The sequence below is a fragment of the Lagenorhynchus albirostris genome, chromosome 4 (genome assembly GCF_949774975.1).
Source record: "Lagenorhynchus albirostris chromosome 4, mLagAlb1.1, whole genome shotgun sequence".
NCBI lineage: Eukaryota > Metazoa > Chordata > Mammalia > Artiodactyla > Delphinidae > Lagenorhynchus > Lagenorhynchus albirostris.
The window spans coordinates 112134953-112155941 of record NC_083098.1 but is presented as its reverse complement, the minus strand read 5'-3'; the positions used below and the strand labels follow the sequence as shown (position 1 = coordinate 112155941).

Genomic DNA, 20989 nt, shown 5'->3' with positions numbered 1-20989 from the left:
AGGCTCGCAAGCTTACAGCCGGTCGGCGAGGAAGCCACACTCTCCCCCAGGCCCCGGGTCCAGAGTCATGCTCACCACCCCTGGGCTCAAGGCTTCCTGCTCAACACGCTCAGTGATGGGGCAGAAGGGAAGGTGTTAACTGAGCACCTGCCACGTGAGGCCCTCAGCCCTGCCCTCCTGCGCTGCCATAATGGTCACCAGGCTCTCTGTCTCCATCTCGCAGATAAGGAAATGGGCTTGGAGCAGTTAAGGCTCTTGCCCAAGGTCGCCCACCCAGGAATGTTGGGCGCCCACCCGGGAATGTCCTCGCCAAGCATTCCAATCTTCCAATTGGCTTCTTACCACCACACCAGAGGATTTCAACCTCCACCTTTTGGAAATATCAGATAAAGCAGTTTCCAATACCCAAGGCAATGATTTCCACAATTAAGGGGTGTAAAATAAACCAAAGTTATCTGGTACCAGAGGGCCTGATGTGCAATGACGACGTGAATCATAGGAAAGAGCTCTGCACTGACTCTGGGAGAGAAGGTGGCACAGGCCTTGGGCCATTGCTTTCAGAAGGACCTGCACAGATGCACAGAACTGCTGGCCCCCCTTCACCTTGCCGCTGACCCCTCCTCATGCAGGGCATTGCCAAGTGCCTGCTTCCAAGACAGAGACTCCAGCAGCCACCACCCCTCATGCACACCTGCTGGGTTCTCCTGATGCTAGAAACAAGGGCGTCTTTACTTCCTCGGCCCAAACTTCAACGGGCTGGCAACGGTAAGCCAAGTGTACAATATCCTAAGGACGTTGCTGGGGCGTGAGGCTGTGGTCACATCAGCATCATCAAATCTTTACTGAAAATGATGTATTCACTGCCACCCACTGAGACTGGCGCGGCGCTTCCACATGTATTTCCTCCCTGTAGCAGTGCTCAGTGTTTTATCCTTGCTTTGTGGAGGACGAAAGTGGCATTTAGTCGACCAAGACTTTAGATTCTAACTGCAGCTCCAAGGAGGAAGTGTCAGCCTGCTGGACACACTGTCCCCTGCTGGACAAGAGCTCAGGTGGGCGCATCATCAATGGCATCTGCCCATGAGTCCTAAGTCCATTGGACTCTCACCCCATCCCCCCAAGGCAGCGGTCCTCAGACTCTGCTGTGCATCAGAGGAAACTGAGGTACAAGTTAGATAACCTGCTGCCGACCACACAGCTGGTCAATGGCTGGGCTGGGACTGGACCCCAGGCCATCTGAGTCCAGAGCCTGTCCTCCTGCGGGATTCACAGCCCACGCTCAGCAGCATGGGTCCCGGCGAGGACATCAGCACTGAGGTTAGAGAGACTTACTTTAGATCCCATCTCTCTGCTTGTTGGCTGTAGGACTGGAGCAGGATGGTTGGGCCAGCACAGAGAGGTTATGTAACCAATTCAAGGTCACACAGCCTGTTAGTACCCAGAAGGGGACTGGAATTCAGTGTGCTCACTCCCAGCCCAGGGATTTGAGTCCTGACTCCCCCCAGGCATGGTGGTGTTCCTTTCCCGCCTGGGAGCCTGGGGCTTTGACAAGTTGAATCCCACCCTGCACTTTTCCCAAGAAAATCCTTCCTGGTTCCTTATCTGTGAAGGAAGGAAAATGCAGTTTCTGCCTCACAGGATTCTCATGAGGACAAAATGATCAAATACTCAGAAAGCACTTACAACAGTGGCTGGCTCTGAACAAGACTGGCTCCGGTATCAGTTTCCTGGGTAGCCAAGACTACAGAAGTCTATTCTCTCACAGCTATAGAGGCCAGAAATCAAGGTGTCAGCTACCTCTGGAGGTTCTGGAGGGACCCTTCCTGCCCCTTCTGGCTTCTGGAGGCCCCAGGTGTTCCTTGGCTTGTGGCCACATCACTCCAGTCTCTGCCTGTCTTCACACGGCCACCTACCTGTGTGTCTGTCTCCACAATGACTTTCTCATAAGGACACCAGTCATTAGATTTAGGGCCCATGCTAATCCAGAATGATCTCTTCTTAACTAATCACATCTGCAAAGCCCCCCTATTTCCACATAAGTTCACATTCTGAGGTTCCTGGTGGACATGAAATTTGAGGTACACTATTATGGACTGAATTATGTCCCTCCAAAATTCATATGCTAAAGCCCTAACCCCCAATGTGACTATATCTGGAGATAGGGCCTTTAAGGAGATAATGAAGCTTAAGAAAGGTCACAGGGTGAGGTCCTAACCTGACAGGACTGGTGTCCTTGTAAGAGGAAGAGACACCCAAGCTCTTTCTCTGCCACGCGAGGACACAGTGAGAAGGCAGCCATCTCCAAGCCAGGAAGAGAGGCCTCACTAGAACCCAACCTAGATGATACCTTGATCTTGGACTTCCAGCCTCCAGAGCAGTGAGAAAATAAATGTCTGTGTTTAAGGCACAGGCTGGGGTACTTTGCTACGGCAGCGTCTGAAAACTCACAGACACCACTGAACCCCGCACAGTCGCCATCATGACGAGGGGCTGCACTCCCTGTCCTTCCTCATGTCCTGTCTGGGCTGCCCCCTGACTCCTGGTCCACTTGGAGCTCACCTCCTGATTCAAAGCCCATCTCAGGCATCACCTCCAGCGGATGGCCGTCCTTGACCTCACCTTCACCCCTATGTCTCTCAACCCTCCTCTTTGCACCCGTCAGCAGGGATGTTGTAAGGGCAGCCAATTTGGACTGGGCATGTCCCAGGTGCAAGCTGCTGTCCAAGGGCCTCACGTGCATTTGGTGTTCACACCACCACCATGAAGATGGGCATCACTGGCCCCATTTCACAGATGGGCAAACTGAGAACTAGAGAGGCCAAGTAATGTTCTGGAGGCCACACAGCGAGGAGGGAGGAGAGCCAGGACGCAGACACAAGCACTCTGGGTCCAGGTGAACCTTCTCCAGGGTGCTCCCCACCACGGTGGCACTTGTGACCTTCCTTCTTGACCGGGGCCACATTCCACCTTCCCAGCAGCTCTGCGTCCTGCCCGGGGCAAGGAGCTCTGCCTGTCTTGGTCACTGCCATATCCCGGGAGCCCCTCTGGCTTAGGAGGGCTCGGGCGCTCTCTTCCTGTTATCTCAAAGCCAGCCGTCATTCCAGAGCTGCACGAGGTTGCCCAGGGAGAAAGAGGTGGCACCGGCACTGGAACTCAGGCCTCCGTTTCAAGCCCAACCTTCCTTCCTCATCACCGCTCTACACTCAGGATGCCCACAAACGCTGGCCTATTTTCATCCTGGGTGAGCTGACTTCCAAAGACCTTTGCCTCTAGGGACATTTGGAGGTGAGGGTCCCGAGCACCTCAGAAATGGAAAGGGCCTCAGATGTGACCTGGGCCAACCTCCCTCCCTGGTTTCTGCCAAAGAGGGTCTCGGGGTCCCCTGCCCAGGAGGACGTGAGGTTCTCACACATGCCCGGATCCTGAGGTTTTCCTGCCAGTCCCACTTGGAAACCACATACCTGGCAGAGCGCGGCCACAGCCTTGGTGGCTCTGACATCCTCCTCTTCCTCCAGGTCACTCCGACTCAGCCTTTGCCTCTCCAGGACCTCGTGAAAACCCTGTGAGTAAAACAGGAGCTGAATCTGGAAGGAAAATGCTGATGTCCTTCCCAGAAAAACCTCAACGGACCCCGCCTCTCAGGTTGGAAGGATGTTCACCCCAACTTATACACAAGGAAACTGAGGCACAGGGATGTATGTGACTTTCATGGCTTGTGAGTTGTGGCTGAGGCCGGGACCAGTGAATCCGACCTCCAGGAAAACCACAGACTGTGATTCTGTCTGTGTACCCAGCAGGAGAAGGTGGGACCAGCATCCCTGTCACCCTTCTCTCCTGGCCACCCAGACATCATTTTCTGATTTCAGTTGCTGGGGGCCACCATCCAGGCCCTGGGAGGCCCACCCAGTGGAGCCCGAGGCCAAGCAGGGCCACTGGAGGTCAGCGCGGTCAGTGGCCAGCCAGACTCCGCTCTGACCAATGGACCTCAAGGAGCCCAGCAGAGTGACGGAGGCGTGCGCCAGGTGCCCCAGACACAGGCAGAAGGCACCGCAAGGCGAAACCACGGACGGTGGACTCCTCTTAGGGGGCAGCTGTAGGGGAAGAGGCCCCATGGGGGAAATGAGTAAGCTGAGTCTTGAAGGACAAGGAGGGGTCCCTGGAAGGAAGGTGGGGGGCCAACCCAGTCCCAGCTCAAGGAGCTACAGCAACAGAGACCAGGCAGTTAGAACCCTCTGGCCTTGGTGGGGGCAGAGTGGGAGGGGAGCTGAGAGGGAGGGGCTGCACGTGGTGCCAAAGGCCGTGCTCATTCATCAGTTCCTTGTTCATTCAATCACTTTTTTGTTGTTTGTTCATTCATTCAATTATTTGTTCTTTTGTATCCACCATCCATCCATCCATCCATTCATTCACGTGTTCATTCATTCTTTCCTTCATTTGTTTGACTTTTCTTTCATTTGTTGGTTCTTCATTCATTTCTTTGTTCATTCAATTATGTGTTCCTTTGTTCTTCCATCCATCATTCATTGATTCATTTGTTCATTCAGTTATTCCCTCATTCCTTCATGCACGCATGCATGCGTGCACTCAACCCTTCCCTCCTTGGTCCCAGGTTTCCTGAGCACCAGGTCCCAGCTGTGCTGAAGTCCTGGGTTGCAGAGCTGATGCTGTCACCGTCTCCACACTCAGGACTTGCACTGAGCAATGTGATGTCAGAGAGAAGGGCCTAGGAATCTCAGAGTAACAAACTGCTGTATAATCTTATCTTTTCACTCTCATTTCAAATGGATTTTCTTAAAGACAGAAACAGCCCCCCACCCCACGGTATGACAAACCCCAGAAACCCCAGGCGTGGGCCCTGGGAGGAGGCTCTGTGGGTGGGGAAGGGCACTGGACCAGGGAACCAGGGACGTGAAGACCTCTCCTCTGTTCTGGCTGCTGGCTTCTCACTCGGGTATAGCCGCCGCCACCGAGCCGGCCCCCAAGGAGGGCACGTGTCTGGGCTCTGGCCTGAGCCTGGACCCAGCTACAGTCCTGCCATCCCCTCGGCAGAGCTGAGACAAGCAAATGCTAGCGAGGAGAGAAGGACCCAGAGACACAGTCAGGCCGTGGCTGCCCCTTCCTGGTCTGGCTGAGCCTTAACAACCCGGCAAGGCGGGCGCTATGATTCCCGTCGCACAGATGAGGAAGCCAGAGGGTTAGCAAGGTCGCTCAGACACAGCGGCAGAGTCAGCATCTAAACCCAGGTCCTGCTACCTCAGCACCCAAATGCTTACCAACCCTGGGGGACGCCACTGACGAGCAGCCCTGCCTATCCCTGCCCCCCTCCACCAGCAGGGAAACTCGGAGGCAGAGTCCTGCTCTCTCTCTGCGAACTGCAAGCCCTGGTCCTTCCAGCCTGGGCTGGCGCCAGCTCACTTGCTATCCCTCAAGCAGGGTGACACCTTGCTTCCTGCCCTCCAGCCGGTCTCCTTGTCTTTTTCCCAGTCAAGACCACGAGCGCTGGCTACCTTGGCTACCTCGCTGGTCCTGCCTGCTCAGCCCCCCATGCAGGGTCCTCCCCTGACTTGCCACCTGACCCAGCGAGGGGGCCCATCCCTGTGTGGCAGCCTGCCTTACGTCCAGGACACGCCTGTCCCCTCTGGGGACATCGCACGCTGGTCTGCATCGCAGGTTGGGCCCTCACCCTGCGCCATCTGTGTGAAGCCCTCTCCACGGCCCCTCCCACCGTCTTTCCATCGTCCCAGTGAGGGCGGTGCTGCTCGAGCCACTGGCTTACAGACCAGGAAGCTAGGGATGCAGAGCCCAAGGGAGCTGGCTAAGGTGACTGGGCTGACAGGTGGGAGGCGAGGAGAGACCTCCCGTCTGGCAAATGCCAAGGCCTCTGGCTTCCCAAGCGCAGTAGCGGGGGGCCGAGCCCCCTCCTGCCACCCTGATCAACCCGCGTGGCTCCCCGGGACGGCTGTGCCCGCGGACGTGGGAGCGAGTCAGGAGCAGGTCACCTGGACGAACTCCTCGGGGTCGGCGGTCTGCAGCGCCATGGCCAGGAAGCTCCTCTGTTCCTTTTGCTGGGCCAGAGTGAGCCTTGCCATCCCCTCCGCCTGGTGAACCAGTGACGCTTTGACCAGGTCTCTGCCTCGCTGGACAAACTCTGAAATTGAAATAAAACAAGGTTGCTCCCCCGGCGAAACCTCCACTGGCTGCTTCTGCCAGCACGTGGAGGGTCAGAAACTCTGGGGCAAGTCCCCTTTTTATTCTGGTTTTATCATTCAGGGCCCTCTCCCTGGGGTCCAGGACTCAGAGCAACATAAGAGGTTTCATGTAATTGCTGTGCAGGGCGGCCGGCCAACCTGACCAAGAAGTAAACAAAGGGGTATTTTCCCGGAGAAAAGAGTGTGAGGGAGGGGTAGGTGGCAGAGGGAGGGACAGGTGACACAGGGTACAGAGAGCCTGAGTCTTCAGGAAGATAGTGACACGTCAGACTGGAGTCGAGATTCAAAAACTGCCAGGGTGAGTTATTAGATCAGCAGAAGAGAAGCAGGGTGAACCCAAGGGCAAGGCCCCCGAGGCAGGGGAAGGTGAACCTGGGGAGAGAGGGGCGGGGCCTAAAACCACCCTTCAGCCCACCTGCGTCATTCGGTCCCAGCAGTGTGCCAAGTACAGGGCCAGGAACTGGGGTCTACCAGTGAGCAGGACCCAGCCCAGCTCTCAAGATGTTCATGGAATGCAGGAGGAGAAGAAATTATGCTGCATGAGGGCCGGGGCGGTGGCAGGGCGGGGGGGTGGGAGGAAGAGGGGGCACGCGCAGCGTGGGACCCCAGAGAAGGCTCCTGGGAGTAGAGCCAAGGTCGAGGTTGGCCAGATTCTGTCCACTTGGGTTTTGGGGGAGATGCTGAGCAAGAAGCTGCTGAAGCAAGTGAGGGCCTGGCGACGAGAGGTCTGCAGTCCTCGGAAGCGTTGGTTTCAGCATCTCACACCATCCCCACCGCCACACACACACACACACACACACACACACACACGCACACGCGTCATACCTCCTTCTGCACTTGCCCTAAGGCAGGCATACTTCCTTAGGTTTGACCCGAGAATCTGTTTAGCCTCTGGCACCAAAGAAAAGAGTGTGGCCAGGAGAGACCGGAGTCCCCCCTCTGCCTAGGGTCCTCCCTCCACCCCTGACTGTCTCCTTGTCTCCCCCATCTTGTCCAAGTTCAACAGAGCCCCACCTAGGGGGCTGCTTCACCATCCCATCCCAGCCACTCGCTTCCCACTGATAAAGCCCAGACCACTGTGTGTGGTGACCCCCAAGGCCAGATGCATTCAGATTCTACATGGTCTAAAGTTCCAGCCAACAGAAAGTTTTCCACGTGGTCACCTCCTGCAGGTGAAACACCTGGGTTTCCTCTTGCGGGTCCCACCAGCGGTGTGACCTGGACTAATTCCCAGATGCCCTTGATGTCTTGAGCCCTGATCTGCCCATCTCCCAGGGTCGGCCTGGGAGCAGCAGCACGTGTGGGAAACAGCCACGCTGGGTTCCCTCTCCTGCCCCACGTGACTGACCCCTGTCCACGCTCACCCACCTGCAGCTGAGCCGGGCCCCGGGCCACATGCAGGGCTTCCGGGCGTTCCCGCCTCCTTCGCCCTCTGCATGTTCCGGGTGCTTCTCTGGCAGCCTGAATCACTGATGGTGATGTGCAACAGGCAATCCCGGACCCAAGCAGGTGACCTGGGATGGCAGCCTGTGCTACCCTCACGGGAGCTGCTCCCGACGCCTGCAGGTGCCGCCACCAGCCCTGGCCCACACAGCCTGCAGCACACACGGGGCGCCAGGCGCCCGGGCCTGGCCCACTCGCTCACCCCTGCCGAAGCGCTCCGCCTCCTCCCAGAAGGCCTTGTGCTGCTGGGTCAGCAACTCCTCCCTCTGCCGCCCCGACAGCTTCCCCTCGACGGTCAGCAGCTCCAGGCTGTGGGAGATGGCAGCCAGGCGGCATCTAGTCTCCTCCCGGATCTGCAGCTTCAGGAACTCAATGGTTTTGGCCACGTGTGCCCGCCCCATTGTCCTCTCCAGGGTGTCCTAAGAAGAGAAACACAGGCGACAAGGGGCTGGAACGCCCTGGGTCAGTCCTTGGCCATGAGGGTCTGTAAACAGTCACGGGCTTGGTCCTGGGGCCCCACCTCCCTAGGAGCAGAGCACAGGCCAAACCGCTCTCACGAGCTTCGTGTGTGTGTGCCTCAGATGGGGACAAAATGGTCCCGCACGGGGACGTGGTGAGGCTGACGCCGCATAACACAAGGAAAGCGCTGGGTACTCGGTGAGTGGGCCAGGCTTCTGGGGAGAAATTTAATAAATGCACACGACCAAAGAGGGAAGTCCCCCTTTCCCATTGTCATCCCTCCCCAGTCGACGGGGCCTTGGGCCTCCACAGCCCTGGAGGAGAGACATTAGAGAAACAATAAAGGTCGCGGGACTTTTGGCTTTCGAGCCTCCGGGAACCTGAGTGCTGGGGATTAGAGATTTGCCGGGTAAGCCTGACCTGGAGGGGGGCCCAGCCGTCAGACTTTAGAACAGGCCTGCCTGCCCTGCCACGCTGTCCTTCACTTAGGACACGGCTCTCGGACAGGACGCCTCCCCCATGGAGGACGTGTCCACCAGAGGCAGGGGCGGACCCTGCAGGTCTGCGTCTCCTGTCCTCGCGTCTCAGAGAGCAGCCGCTCCAGGAAACTTGTAGAAGGAGAGCACGTGCACCACGTTAAAGCTGCACGCCCTGCGCCTCAGAAGGACACCTTTCCCACCTAGGGGTGGGCCCCCGGACCCCCGGCACAGCGGCCTGAGTTCGCCTCCGCCCTTCTTCCCCACCACGCCGGCACCCTTGCCTCCTTCACACCCCTCCGCTCCGTCTCCTTCCAGCTGGCCCAGAGCCACGGCCAGCTCAGGCCCAGGTCACTTCCGCCCTGGGCTACTGCCCAGGGCCGTCCCTGCTCTGCCAGCCTCCCACCTGCCCGCTCCGCTCCACCCCGCCCCGCCCCGCACGGCAGGCAGGGGGTCTTTCTGAGGTGCAAACGTGGCTCTGCCATCCTGGGGCCCAAACCCTGCAGTCACTGCCTTCAAACCAAGTCTAACCTCCTGGACACGGTGCACGAGGCCCTTCAGGACCAAGCCTGGCTGAGTCTCCAGCCTCTTCCCACACACCTCCTTGCTCCTGGCTGCCCAGCACACCCGGCCTTTGCACACACGGGCCTCTACCTGGAACACCCTCCCGGCCTCCTCTCACTCCCCTGCCTGGCCAGGTCCTGCTCGTCCTTACGCGCTGTGTGGCACCTTCCCTGACCCCCTCCACCTCCACGGCCCCCTCCTCCCGTCTCTGCTGCTCCTGTGCCTCTGTCTAAGCATAGGGACAGTCCCAGGCTGGACTGAGAGCCCTTGAGACAGCGGTCATACCTGCAACACCCGGTAACCAGCCCTGGGGCTCACTGTTTGCTGAACTGCATCGGTCTGTGTTTGAGCAACCTGTGAACAGGGCAAGGACAATGATCCCCCAGTTATGGACAAGAGCACTGAGGTTTATTCTGGAACGCCACCCAAATAGCCCAGGGACAGCAGCTCTGAACCTTCCTCTCTGCCAACTATATGAGCCCGACGGCCGTCAGCGGGCCCATGACCGCTAGAGGGCGCAAGAGGATAAGCGCTCGGTGCAGGTGTGGACGGCAAGGGATCCAGCGAGGCTCAGGGCGTGGGGGACAGCGCCCAGTGCCCAGAGCAGCCACCTCTAAGGCATCACGGTCAGGCCACCCGGCTGGAGAGTGACAGCTCAGCCTCTGGATTTATATTCAAGGAAAGACGGGAGTAGAGTCGAGAGGCGAGCATGAGCAGAGGGGCATCAGATGGAAGGTGGGAGGAGTAAAGGGACTTGCGTGGGAGGCGAGGGGGCCACTGCTGGCTCTGAGAGCTGTAGCCAGTCCTCAGACGTGCCCGGGCTCAAACTTGGCTCCAGACCTGCATGACCTTGGGCACAGTGTCCTCACCCACGCCTGACTTACAGAGTGGATGTGAGCATTAAATAAGTTAAAATAGGTAATGCACTTAAAATAGCAACCAGAAGACAGTAGGTGCTCATGAATGCAAGCTGTCGTCATAATTATGTACAGCAGGTCCCCACATCCCTCCTACCACCCTCTTTCTCTCGAGCATCCCTAGAAGCTGATTCTGATGACCTCTGGGGCCCTTTCCAGGGCTCTTCCAGTTCTGATATTCAGCAACTCCATGCGACACATTCCGACTGCCCAGGCCAGAGTTCTCAGATGTCTGCAGCCTGAGAATTTGAATTCTTCTGGAGTTTATCAACAACATACTCTGACACACAGGCAGAGCCAACCCGTCCCTCTCTGTACAAACACAGACTGTAGCTCTTTCCACACATCATTACGATGACTTGTTTACGTCTATTTTGTTTGCTGACACTTGGCCTGCCATTGTCTAATCCGTATCACATACTGAGCACTTCCCCTGGGCCAGGCTCTGTTCTAAAGGTCCTACATGTTGTCCACTTTCTAACACTCTCAGAGCTGATGCTATTCAGATTCCCATTTTACAGATGATGAAACTGAGTCACAGAGGTTAAGTAACCTGTTCAACATCATACAGCTAATAAAAGGCAACTGTGGGATGAGCTCAGGTTTCTAGCTCCAGTCTGCAACACTGTTCCTGTAACAGGATGTGGCACACGGCAGGTGCTCATGAAATGCTGACAGAAGGAAAGGCCTACAGATAACCTGGAGAAAATTATTTCCCTTCTTCCTATGTGGAAGTGACCGGCTAACACTCGGGCCAGAGTCAGCTAAGGATACGTTTTTTTTCTGCATCAATATCCTGCTGATGGAATAATAATTAAATACAAAGAAAAAAAAGAATAAAAGGAAAAAGATCTTTCTCTTTGATAAGTATTCATATCGGAAGCCTTATCAAATCAAAATCCAATTCAAAGGGCTTGGACGGCAAACCAGGAAGCCTGGGGCACAGGCTGAGCGATATCATTAGGCAACATGGGAGTCCTAGGTGAGTCGCTTAGCTGGCTCCTCTGCTCTTCGGGGATGAAATATCTGTGTGTCTTTCAGCAGTGAGGAGGAGGGAAAGGAAACTATACGTGTACGTGACAAGCAAAAGCAAAGAAAGTTCTCAAACAGCTGTGTGCACCTGGGAATTTGTTAAAAATGCAGATCCTGATTCGGGAGGGGGGACGAGATTCTGCATTTCTAACCAGCTCTCAGGTGACGCTGATGCTACCGGTCTGCGGACCACACTTTGAGAAGCAGAGCTGTTTGAGCAGAAGCAGCAGGGACCGCTCCACTCAGCAGCGCCTTCTCCTCACGTCTGAGGAGCTGAGTCTCTGAGCTGAGGGCAGGGCGGCTGCTGCAGGTTTCTGAGTCAGGAGTGCCCTGGGCAGGTGCACAGGTCTGAAATGTAATTCATGAGTTCTCAAGGTCAGAGGATGGGGAAATGGGTGGGTAGGTGCCCTGGCCTTTGCACACAGCAGGGCTAGACCGAAACCTCCACAACAAAACCCAGCAGTGACCGAGCATTTCCCTGGGCCCTGCCTGCAGCAACTCCTGGGACCACCTTTTTTAAGTACAGTCATTGAAGCTCAGAGGGGTTAAGTAACCTCTTCGAGATCACACAGCTTCAAGTGGCTAAGCTTAGATTCAAAGTCGGATTTGGATTTGTGGATTTCTCTGCGCCAGTGGTTTGCATTCCCAGCTATACATCAGAATTGTTTGGGGAGTCTTCAAAACAGCAATGCCAGGTCCTCCACTTCAGACCAATCAGATTGGATCTCTGTGTAAGAGGCCCAGGACATGGGCATTATTTTAAGCCCCCTAGGTGGTACATGGGGCCGTCCAGGAGAGCCAACCGAAGCTCCATCCACACCAGTGAGCATCAACTATGAATACTCACTGTCACCTGGAACCTTAAAAAATCCGGACTAAGAATCTTTGGGGTGGGGACCCATCTTGGACCCAAGCATCAGTACTATTTAAACCTCCTCAGATAACTTCATCGTGCAGTCAGGATTGAGAACCACCAGTGTCCTATGCTGTAGTGATGTAGGGCGGGCCAGTCTCTCCACTAAAGGAATGGTTAGAGGGATGGACGGACAGATAAATGACTGATGGATAGATGGAGGGATGGATGGACACACTGCTTTTCTCTGGCCTCTATATCCCTTTCTACAATCTGCAGGTTTTGAACTTAATGACCCCTACGGTGCTCCAAGCTTCCGGATTCCACGTCTCTAGTTTGATTATCACGTTCCCTCCCTGCCCCCTCCAGCGTTACCAGAGCCTGCAAATCCTGAGAATCACGCAATAGCCCTTCAGCTGCAATCATTCTTTCTGTCAGAGTCATCATGAGCTGTCGGGCTTTGGAGCTGGAACACTTAAATTGGTCCACCAGAAAGTGCTGGATGTTTTCCATCTGTTTCCAGAAAGCTTCCATCTGTGAAATGAGAATGAGATGCAAGAGGTGGGGGGAGAAAACTTATTTAAGAAAGCTTTAAAGCTGTCCGGCTCAGGCTTGGGCATTACTATTCACCCCTTATCACAAACTGAGATTAGAAACAATTCTACAAGTTGGAGAAAGTTATCTTGGCAACGATCACATTCTCCATTCTCTTTGTAGGTGCCAGTCAGTTTGGAGGTGGCTTTTCAGCAAACACCAACGGGCTGCTGATAAGAAAGGCAAGCACCATGAATCTCTCAAACAGCTGAAAGACTGCCCGGCAGTGGGGTAGGGAGCGGGGCGGGTGCATGAAATTCAACAATGCGCTCCTGGAAGCTTCCAGATCTTTAAAGGGGATTAAACGCATCCTGGAAATAAAAGCATGAATGGCCATTTAATTATTGATTATTGTCCTAAAAGTATAAAAGAACAATAGGACAGAGATGACGACGACCATAAAAACATTTTGCCTTCAAATCTTTTTCCTTTCTCCACCATCTTATCAGGAGCAGAGCAGGGAATCGCCAAGTGGTTTAGAATGTTGGGGGCTAAATTTTTGTCGCTGCAGCCTTCCAGAGTCTAAGAACAACGATGCCCATAGTCATAGCAACTTTCCTTTACGGCACGCAGGTTACAAGCCAGGCTCCGTCCTTCACGCATTTTATTTCTAGATAAAATATGTATCGGAGGTACAGGGAACAGGCTCAGGAAGTTAGGTCACTCGTCAAGGGTCACAGAGGCAACAAGAAGCAGAGGCATATTTGATGCAGGTCCCTTCAAGTCCCACAGCTGTGATTTCCTCCATCTTGGTTCCACCTCTCAGATACTGAGAAGGATGTTGCTTGCTGGGCAGGGTCAGGAGAAAACCCATACCTGCACGAACCAGCACCTCTTCGTAAGTTTGCTGTCCTGTCTCGAGGGCCTCGTGGCAGCTCAGCAAACCCTGGCCACCTCCTCCCTCACATTCACACCCTGCTCTCGCCCCCTCTCGCCCCATCAGACGACTTCCTTTCCAACTGCTATCAGAGAATGTGGCCAATCATCTGTGAATTCCTGCACACCCAGAACCAGAGCTCTACATCCAAGCAGCTTCGCCTCTTCTCTTCCCATCGCAGAGAACGAGGATGCCCACTCCGCTCTTCTGAAAAACTCGTGATGCCCCTGGCATCCATGACCTGACTTCCTCTTGCTTCTTCAAGGTCCATACTCTGCTTCTTGTCTTGATTCTCCTTGATTCCGGCGTCTTCAGTGCTGCCAAGATCCAAGATCTGGCATGAGGCTCCTTTCTTTACCCCTTCCACACACACCCCTGGACCAGAAGCATCTCAGTTAGTGAAGGACACCAATACTTCAGAGACTCTTATGAGAATGATCAATCCTCTGCCTGAAATGTGCAGACACGGACAAGATATTCCACGGCTTCGGGGAGTCCATGCACCACCAGAATCCGGGCTGAGTGCCCTCCCTTAGCCATCTCATCCCGAGAATCTCCTCGCTCTCCGTGTGATCCTACCTGAGCTCAGTGGGGACACTCCATCCCCAGGCATCTCCAACTCAGGATGTCAAGCCACACTCACCATCTTCCCTCCCAACTTGTTCTCCTTCTGGGACCCTTATTTCTGTAGACCTGATCCTCTATACCCTCCTCTTCCCACCACCTCCTTAGACACCACCCTATCAGCTCTCCCACTTTTTCTTACCTCTCCATCCCTACTGCAATGGCCTTCCTGAAATTCCTACTGGATTAGCCCCAAAGTCCCTAACAACCCTCCACACAGCAGCCTGGGCAGTCCTTCTAAAACACGGCCAAGCCACCCTCTGCTGCTTCAGTGACTCCCATCTCCTTGGCATGAGACGAAAACCCTCAGGGAAGACCTCTGGCTTTATCCTGCTCAGCCTGCTTCCTAGCCCTGGCTCCCTTGTCTGCCCACCCACTGGACAGCATCCATCCACACTTCTCTCCAAAAGCTTCTCGATGACCCTTTCTTCTACAAAGACCTTCACAACCCTGGGGTAAAATGAATCGTTCTCCCCGCTGTACCTCAGTCTTCCCATACTTCTATCTATCATGGCACTTGTAACCCACAAAGTCCTCATCCGTTCACCTGTCAGTCCCCCCCCACCAGACAGGCCTGGGCATCTCCCTGGCGGGGCCAGGTCTAAGTTCATTTTGAATTCCCAGAGTCCAACACGACACCTGCGTGCCAGGAAAATATTTGTTTAATTTGTAATATATGAACAGCAGGTAGTAGAACCTCAAAGCAAAAAAGAGAGTTTGAGGGAAGCCATCCTCTCTAGAATTTAAAACATGCTTTTATGAGTGATGCCTGGAGTTTGAGAAGTTAGCAGCTGGCATCTGCTCTAAGCCACAGGGCGGTAAGGACACACAGGGTTAGAGTGATCTTTGCTTTGAATGATAAAAAGATCGATGTAAAATTTAAACAAGGAGAATTCATTAAGAGGAAAAAAAGACTCCCTCAGTAAATCTTGGCCCCTTAATGATACCTTCTCTATCACTAACTTCAGAAACTGGATCCCTGGCTCCAGAGCAGAACGCAACAGGGAATTCTAGTATTAAACATGCTTCTAGGTACCATCTCTCTAATCTCGCCAAACGAACTGTCCCAGAAACCACGCTTTTTATATGGGAAGGAAAATCCACCACATACATTAGCTATTAGATGCTCAGAATATTCTCTCTCTTTCTTTTCTACATCTGCCAGCGTGATGTATTCAGAGTCACCAGCACCCAACATCTCCGTGTTTGACAGTGTGACCTGAAGTCTCTTTTCTAATTCCTCCAAATCCTGGAGAAAAAAAGAAAAAGGTAAATACAGAAAAAACCTAATGTATCTTAAATTCTAGAGAAGAAATGCTTTTATTTTCGCCCCATTATCATAAAATATTTCTTAACCATAATTAAATGCTTTGGGTGTTGTCCTACTGAAGGATTGATGATAAAAATCATCAAAGGGCCTCGGGAATAATGGATTACGTATTTTCTTCTAAAGTTTTTCCCTCATCCCCCCAAAATAGGCCATATTTTAAAAACAATGAAATAGTATCTTCCTATCTTTGTGAAGCCCGGGAACATGTCATGACATCTGGGGTGTGGGATGGAATGTCTCCTCCCCACTCCTCTGGTTTCCATGGGGAAGGATTACTTAGTACACCCCAGGGAGGAAGTGGTATGTATTTGACTGGCGGTTCCAAAGCAGGAAGTGAGCACAGCCCCTAGCTTGCCCAACCTCTTCCTCTTTGGGATGGACCATTCAGGGGAGGCCACTGCTCTGGTGCGGCCTCAGCCCAGAGTGAGCTGGGCAGCAAAGGTCCATCTTCTGTGTGGGGAGGCCTGAGGTGGCCCAGCTTTGCCAGTAAGCAATTTAGCTAATCCTGGGATTCAGTGTTAGGAAGCAAGCCATGATCGCTGTGCACCTAAGCTATGTCTTCCAAGCTGGCCCCTTTCAGTGATGAAGCTGACATTTCTCTGTCTCCCCAGCGCTTTCTCTTAATTAACTCAGAACTTAGAAGGAAAAGGGGAACCCTATGTATGGAGTCCTTCAGACCCCAACCTGGAGTGTGGAGGGTTTGTTTTCTGTTGTGTTCTGTTTTCTGGGCTGTTCTGTTTTCTCTAGACCTATGTTCCCTGACATGTAATCAACACTGGTGTGGGTCCAAATCCATTATTGATTATCCAAGCAGAAGCCATATGTGACTTCTAATTCTCACAGCGTCTCTACAAGAGAGAAATGAGGGTTCTTTTCCAGATGAGGAATCTTATCTATGGGACGTTGAGATATTTCGTCCAGAGTCTCCCAGTAGGAAGTGGTGTGCTAGGCTAGGCCCCTCAGGCTCACTGACTCCAGAGCCCCACTCTTCTAACTGCACGCACTATGCTGCTTCTCTCCAAAGCAGCTGCTATTTCTGGGCACTTCTCATCTTCATCTACAAGTTCTGAGGCTGTTGTCAATATTATAGGAAAGTATGCATTTAAAGCCCCTGGCCAGGCTACATCCACTGAACCGTAGCCACTGACATAATTAAGATGCTCTGGAAGTGGTAGAGGTGGGATTTGATCCCAGGCCTGCAGATACCAAAGCTCTTATTCTTTCCATATGACATTCATTACTAGTACAATTACAAGTATCACCACCATTATCATTCTTTTTGTCATTGGAGAGTCACTTAAACTCGTTGAGCCTCAACTTCCTGAGCTATAAACAAAAAGAATGATGGTCACTCACAGGGCTGTTGTGAAGATTAAATAATGTGTGTAAAGCACTGTGTGCATCGCCTGATGAGGAGGATCACAGTAGTGGTGGTACTGAGGATGATGACAATGATGTTAACAAAAATGAAGACGTACTGCCTTCTCCCTGGGAGGGAGTGATGAATCCTCCCCCTTGGAATCCAGAAGAGTGAGGAAGAAACACTCCCTCCTCCCAATCCCCCAAATCTCATGGTTGCAGTGTTAAGAATGGTAATGATGACTATGATGAAGATAATGGTGGTGATGGAAGGAATGAGGATTATGACAACGATATGACAATGAAGATGAAAGTCCTGATGGCAGAAGTGAGGATGATGAGGATGATGGTGGAGGTGGTGATGGTCACGGTAAGGAAGATGAGAATAACGATGCAGATGAGGATGATGGTGGTAATGGGAGGAGTAAGAATGATGGCAACAGTGATGGTGGCAATGATGAAATGTTGGTAGTGGTGGTGGTAATGAGGAGGATGGTGATGGTGGTAATGAGGATGATGAAAATGATAATGAAGATAATGATAACAGTGGTGATGGTCATAATAAGAATGATTACGACAATGATGAAAATAATAAAGATGGTGGTGGCGATGGCGATGATGATGATAATGATGGTGGTGGTGACTGTGTTGGTAATAAAACAATAATAATGACAATGATATTGATGATGATGATGAAGATGATTGTGGTGGTGCTGGTGGGAATGGGAATGATGGCAGCGATCATATAATCAGGGTCTGGTTGTTACTTTGCTAGGTGCTTCATACAAATTTTCTTCTTTCTGTAATCCCACAGGATGGGAATTAGAATCCCACTGCACAAAGGAACAACCTAGGATTCTGAGTGTTTGTGAAAGACAGGACCAGGATATCAATCTCCACCACTCTGGCTCCAGGGTAGCCCTGACTCATTTTGCTGCACATAAAACAATATAAAGCTTGTATAAAAGACTGAAATGAGAAGAATGCAAAGTAGTAGGAAGAGTTATAACCAATAAGCAAATTATATATTTTAAAATACCCCACATTTGTACAGAAAATAGAATCAATAGTGGTTCTCTTTGAGTAGTGGGTATGACCAACATTCTTTTTTTGTCTACTTCTAATATTTTTCCACATTTTAATAATACGCACTGTTAGTTTTATGTTTATAGCTATACTTTTATACACCATATTTGTTGAAAAGTATATATTGTAATAAACTATTTTTATACATAAAAAATACTTTACTATAATGTGTTTTATATATCATAATAAACTATTTTTAAGTTATTTTGAAATATAGGTTGAAGACTTACATTTTCTTGTTTTGAGAGAATCTTCTGGTATAATTCATCATCAGTCTTCTTTTTAGGAAGAAGGTCAAGGAGGCACATTTTAAAAATCTGAATAAACATCTATTGCCAAAAAGGGAAACATAACAAAGAGAAAGGTTTCAACAATGGTATTTCTCTTCCCTCCTTTTTCTCCTACCTGCTTCTTTCTCTCTCCCCCAACTGCCCACACACTTTTTGCTCTAGGAAAAGACCTCAGATTAAAAGTCATGACAATGGCCTGTAATGGACTGCATTTTCATGAAGCCTCTAAAGAAAGATACTTCATTTCTTCTGCACATATCTATGAGGAGCCCACTCTGTGGGAAGCCCCCACTTTCCCCATTTCCATGAGTCAAGAATACAGACGAGGCGAAGGGGGGTTGCTTCTTTGTGGAAAGAATCAGAGAGATGGTTGTACAGAAATGGGATGTGTAAAGTCATCTACTCCAACCCCCTGTCTCAATGGATGGACGTGGACCCAAGAAGGGTCCTCCATAGGCAGGGACACCCTGGCAAGTCCAAGGGTGCTGTGTCCACAATTGGTTTAATCATTCACCTATTGCTGGACATCTGAGTATTTCCAGTTTGGGGCTATTACAAATAAAGCTGCTATGGACATTCACATACAGGTTTTTGACTGAACATATGTGTTTCTGAGATGAATGTCCAAGACTGCAACTGCTGGGTCTCCTGGTAATTGTGTATTTCGTTTTATGAGAAATCGCCTGTCTTCCAGAGTGGCATTTTATATTCCCACCAGCAATGTATGAGTGATCCAGTTTCATTACAACCCCACAAGCATTTGGTGGCGTTGTTATTTTTATTTTTTCATTCTGATAGGTGTGTAGTCATATCTCATGTGGTTTTAATTTGCATTTCCCTAATGGCTTAATGATGTTGAACATCTTTTCATGTGCTTTTGTGTGTGTTTCCTTGCCAGCCGTATATTCTTTTCGGTGAAATAATCTGTTCATGTCTTTTGCCCATTTTCTAATCGGATTGTTTACTTATTTCTTTTTCTTTTTCTATTATTATTATTTTTTAACATCTTTATTGGAGTATAATTGCTTTACAATGGTGTGTTAGTTTCCGCTTTATAACAAAGTGAATCAGCTACACATATACATATTTCCCCATATCTCCTCCCTCTTCAGTCTCCCTCCCACCCTCCCTACCCCACCCCTCTAGGTGGTCACAAAGCACCCAGCTGATCTCCCTGTGCTATGCGGCTGCTTCCCGCTAGCTATCTATTTTACATTTGGTAGTATATATAAGTCCGTGGCACTCTCTCATTTCATCCTAGCTTACCCTTCCCCCTCCCCGTGTCCTCAAGTCCATTCTCTACGTCTGCATCTTTATTCCTGTCCTGCCCCTAGGTTCTTCAGGACAGTTTTTTTTTTTTTCTTTTAGATTCCATATATATGTGTTAGCACATGGTATTTGTTTTTCTCTTTCTGACTTAACTTCACTCTGTATGACAGACTCTAGGATTGAGGTTTGAGAGTTCCTCATATATTCTAGGTACCAGTCCTTTCTTAGAATGTGGCTTGCAAAATATTGCCTCAGTCTTTTCATCTTCTTAACACGATTTTTTGCAGAGCAGAAGTTTTTTATTTTGATGAGTTTCAATTTGTTTTCCGTTTTATGGGTCATACTTTTGGTGTTAATCTAAGAACTCTTTCCTTAGATCCCAAAGATTTTCCCCTTTGTTTTTTTTTTTCTAAAAGATTCATAGTTTTATATTCTACATTTAAGTACATGATCCATTTTGAGTTAATTTTTGTATGAGGTATGAGGTTTAGCTTGAGGTTCATTTTGTTTTGCTTATGGATGTCCAACTGCATGATTTAATGAAAAGCTTATCATTCCTCCACTGAACTCCATTTGCACCTCTGTCAAAGGTCAGTTAGACATATTTGTGTAGTAAGGCGCTTTTTTTTTTTTTGAAGAACAATTGACATAACCAGCTTTGTTTTTTCTCAAGACTGCTTTGGCTATTTGGGGTCTTGTGGGTTCATACAAATTTTAGGATTGTTTGTTCTATTTGAAACATGCCATTCAGATTTTGATAGGGATTGCATTGAATCTGTAGATTACTTTGGGTAAGACAGACATTTTAACAATACTAATTCTTTCAACCCATGAGCATGGAATATCTTTCCATTTATTTGTGGCTTCTTTGATTTCTTCCATCAATGTCAAGTTTTCAGTGTACAAGTTTTTCACCTCCTCAGCTAAATTTATTCCTAGGTCTTTTATTCTTTTTGAGTGAATTGTAAATGGGATTGTTTTCCCAATTTCTCTTTCTGATAGTTTGTTTTTAGTGTATAGAAACACAACAGATTTTTGTACATTGTACCCTGTAACTTGACTGAATTTATCAGTTCTAACAGTTTTTGTCCAGTCTTTTCTATGTATAAAATCATGTCTTCTGAAAACACTGACAGCTTTACTTCTTCCTTTCCATTTTGGATGCCTTTTATTTCTTTTCCTTGCCTAACTGCTCTGGATAGTAATTCCAATATTATGTTGAATAAAAGTGGCGAGAGTGGGCATCCTTGTATTGTTCTTGATCTTAGAGGAAAAGCTTTCAGCTTTTCACTGTTGAGTATGATGTTAGTTGCAGGTTTGTCATATATGGACTTCTATTATGTTGAGGTACATTCTCTCTATACCTACTTTGTTGAGTTTTTATCACAAATGCATGTTGAATTTTGTTAAATGCTTTTTCTGTTTTGAGATGGTATGATTTCTATCCTTCATTTTGTTAATGGGGTATATCATGTTGACTGATTTGTGCATGTTGACCATTCTTGCATTCCTGGAATAAATCCCACTTAATTATAGTATATGATCATTTTAATCTGTTGCTGAATTTGGTTTGCTAATATTTTGTTGAGGATTTTTGCATCTATGTT

At 50.4% G+C, this 20989-nt stretch overlaps 1 protein-coding gene across 5 annotated transcripts in view; it reads right to left on the bottom strand.

Moving 5' to 3' along the window:
* The window catches only part of EVC (EvC ciliary complex subunit 1), a 313725-nt gene that overhangs the window by 268223 nt on the left and 24513 nt on the right, over positions 1-20989 (bottom strand). For all 5 annotated transcript variants that reach the window (XR_009540394.1, XM_060148527.1, XM_060148528.1 and 2 more), the window contains exons 6-11: positions 18054-18152; positions 15160-15297; positions 12329-12487; positions 7855-8071; positions 6000-6148; positions 3462-3560 (exon numbers count right to left, since the gene is read on the bottom strand). Coding sequence is in view for 4 of the 5 variants with exons in the window: in XM_060148527.1 (XP_060004510.1) it covers positions 3462-3560; positions 6000-6148; positions 7855-8071; positions 12329-12487; positions 15160-15297; positions 18054-18152 (861 nt within the window). In the remaining variant the exon portion in view is untranslated. The remainder of the gene's footprint in view (positions 1-3461; positions 3561-5999; positions 6149-7854; positions 8072-12328; positions 12488-15159; positions 15298-18053; positions 18153-20989) is intronic.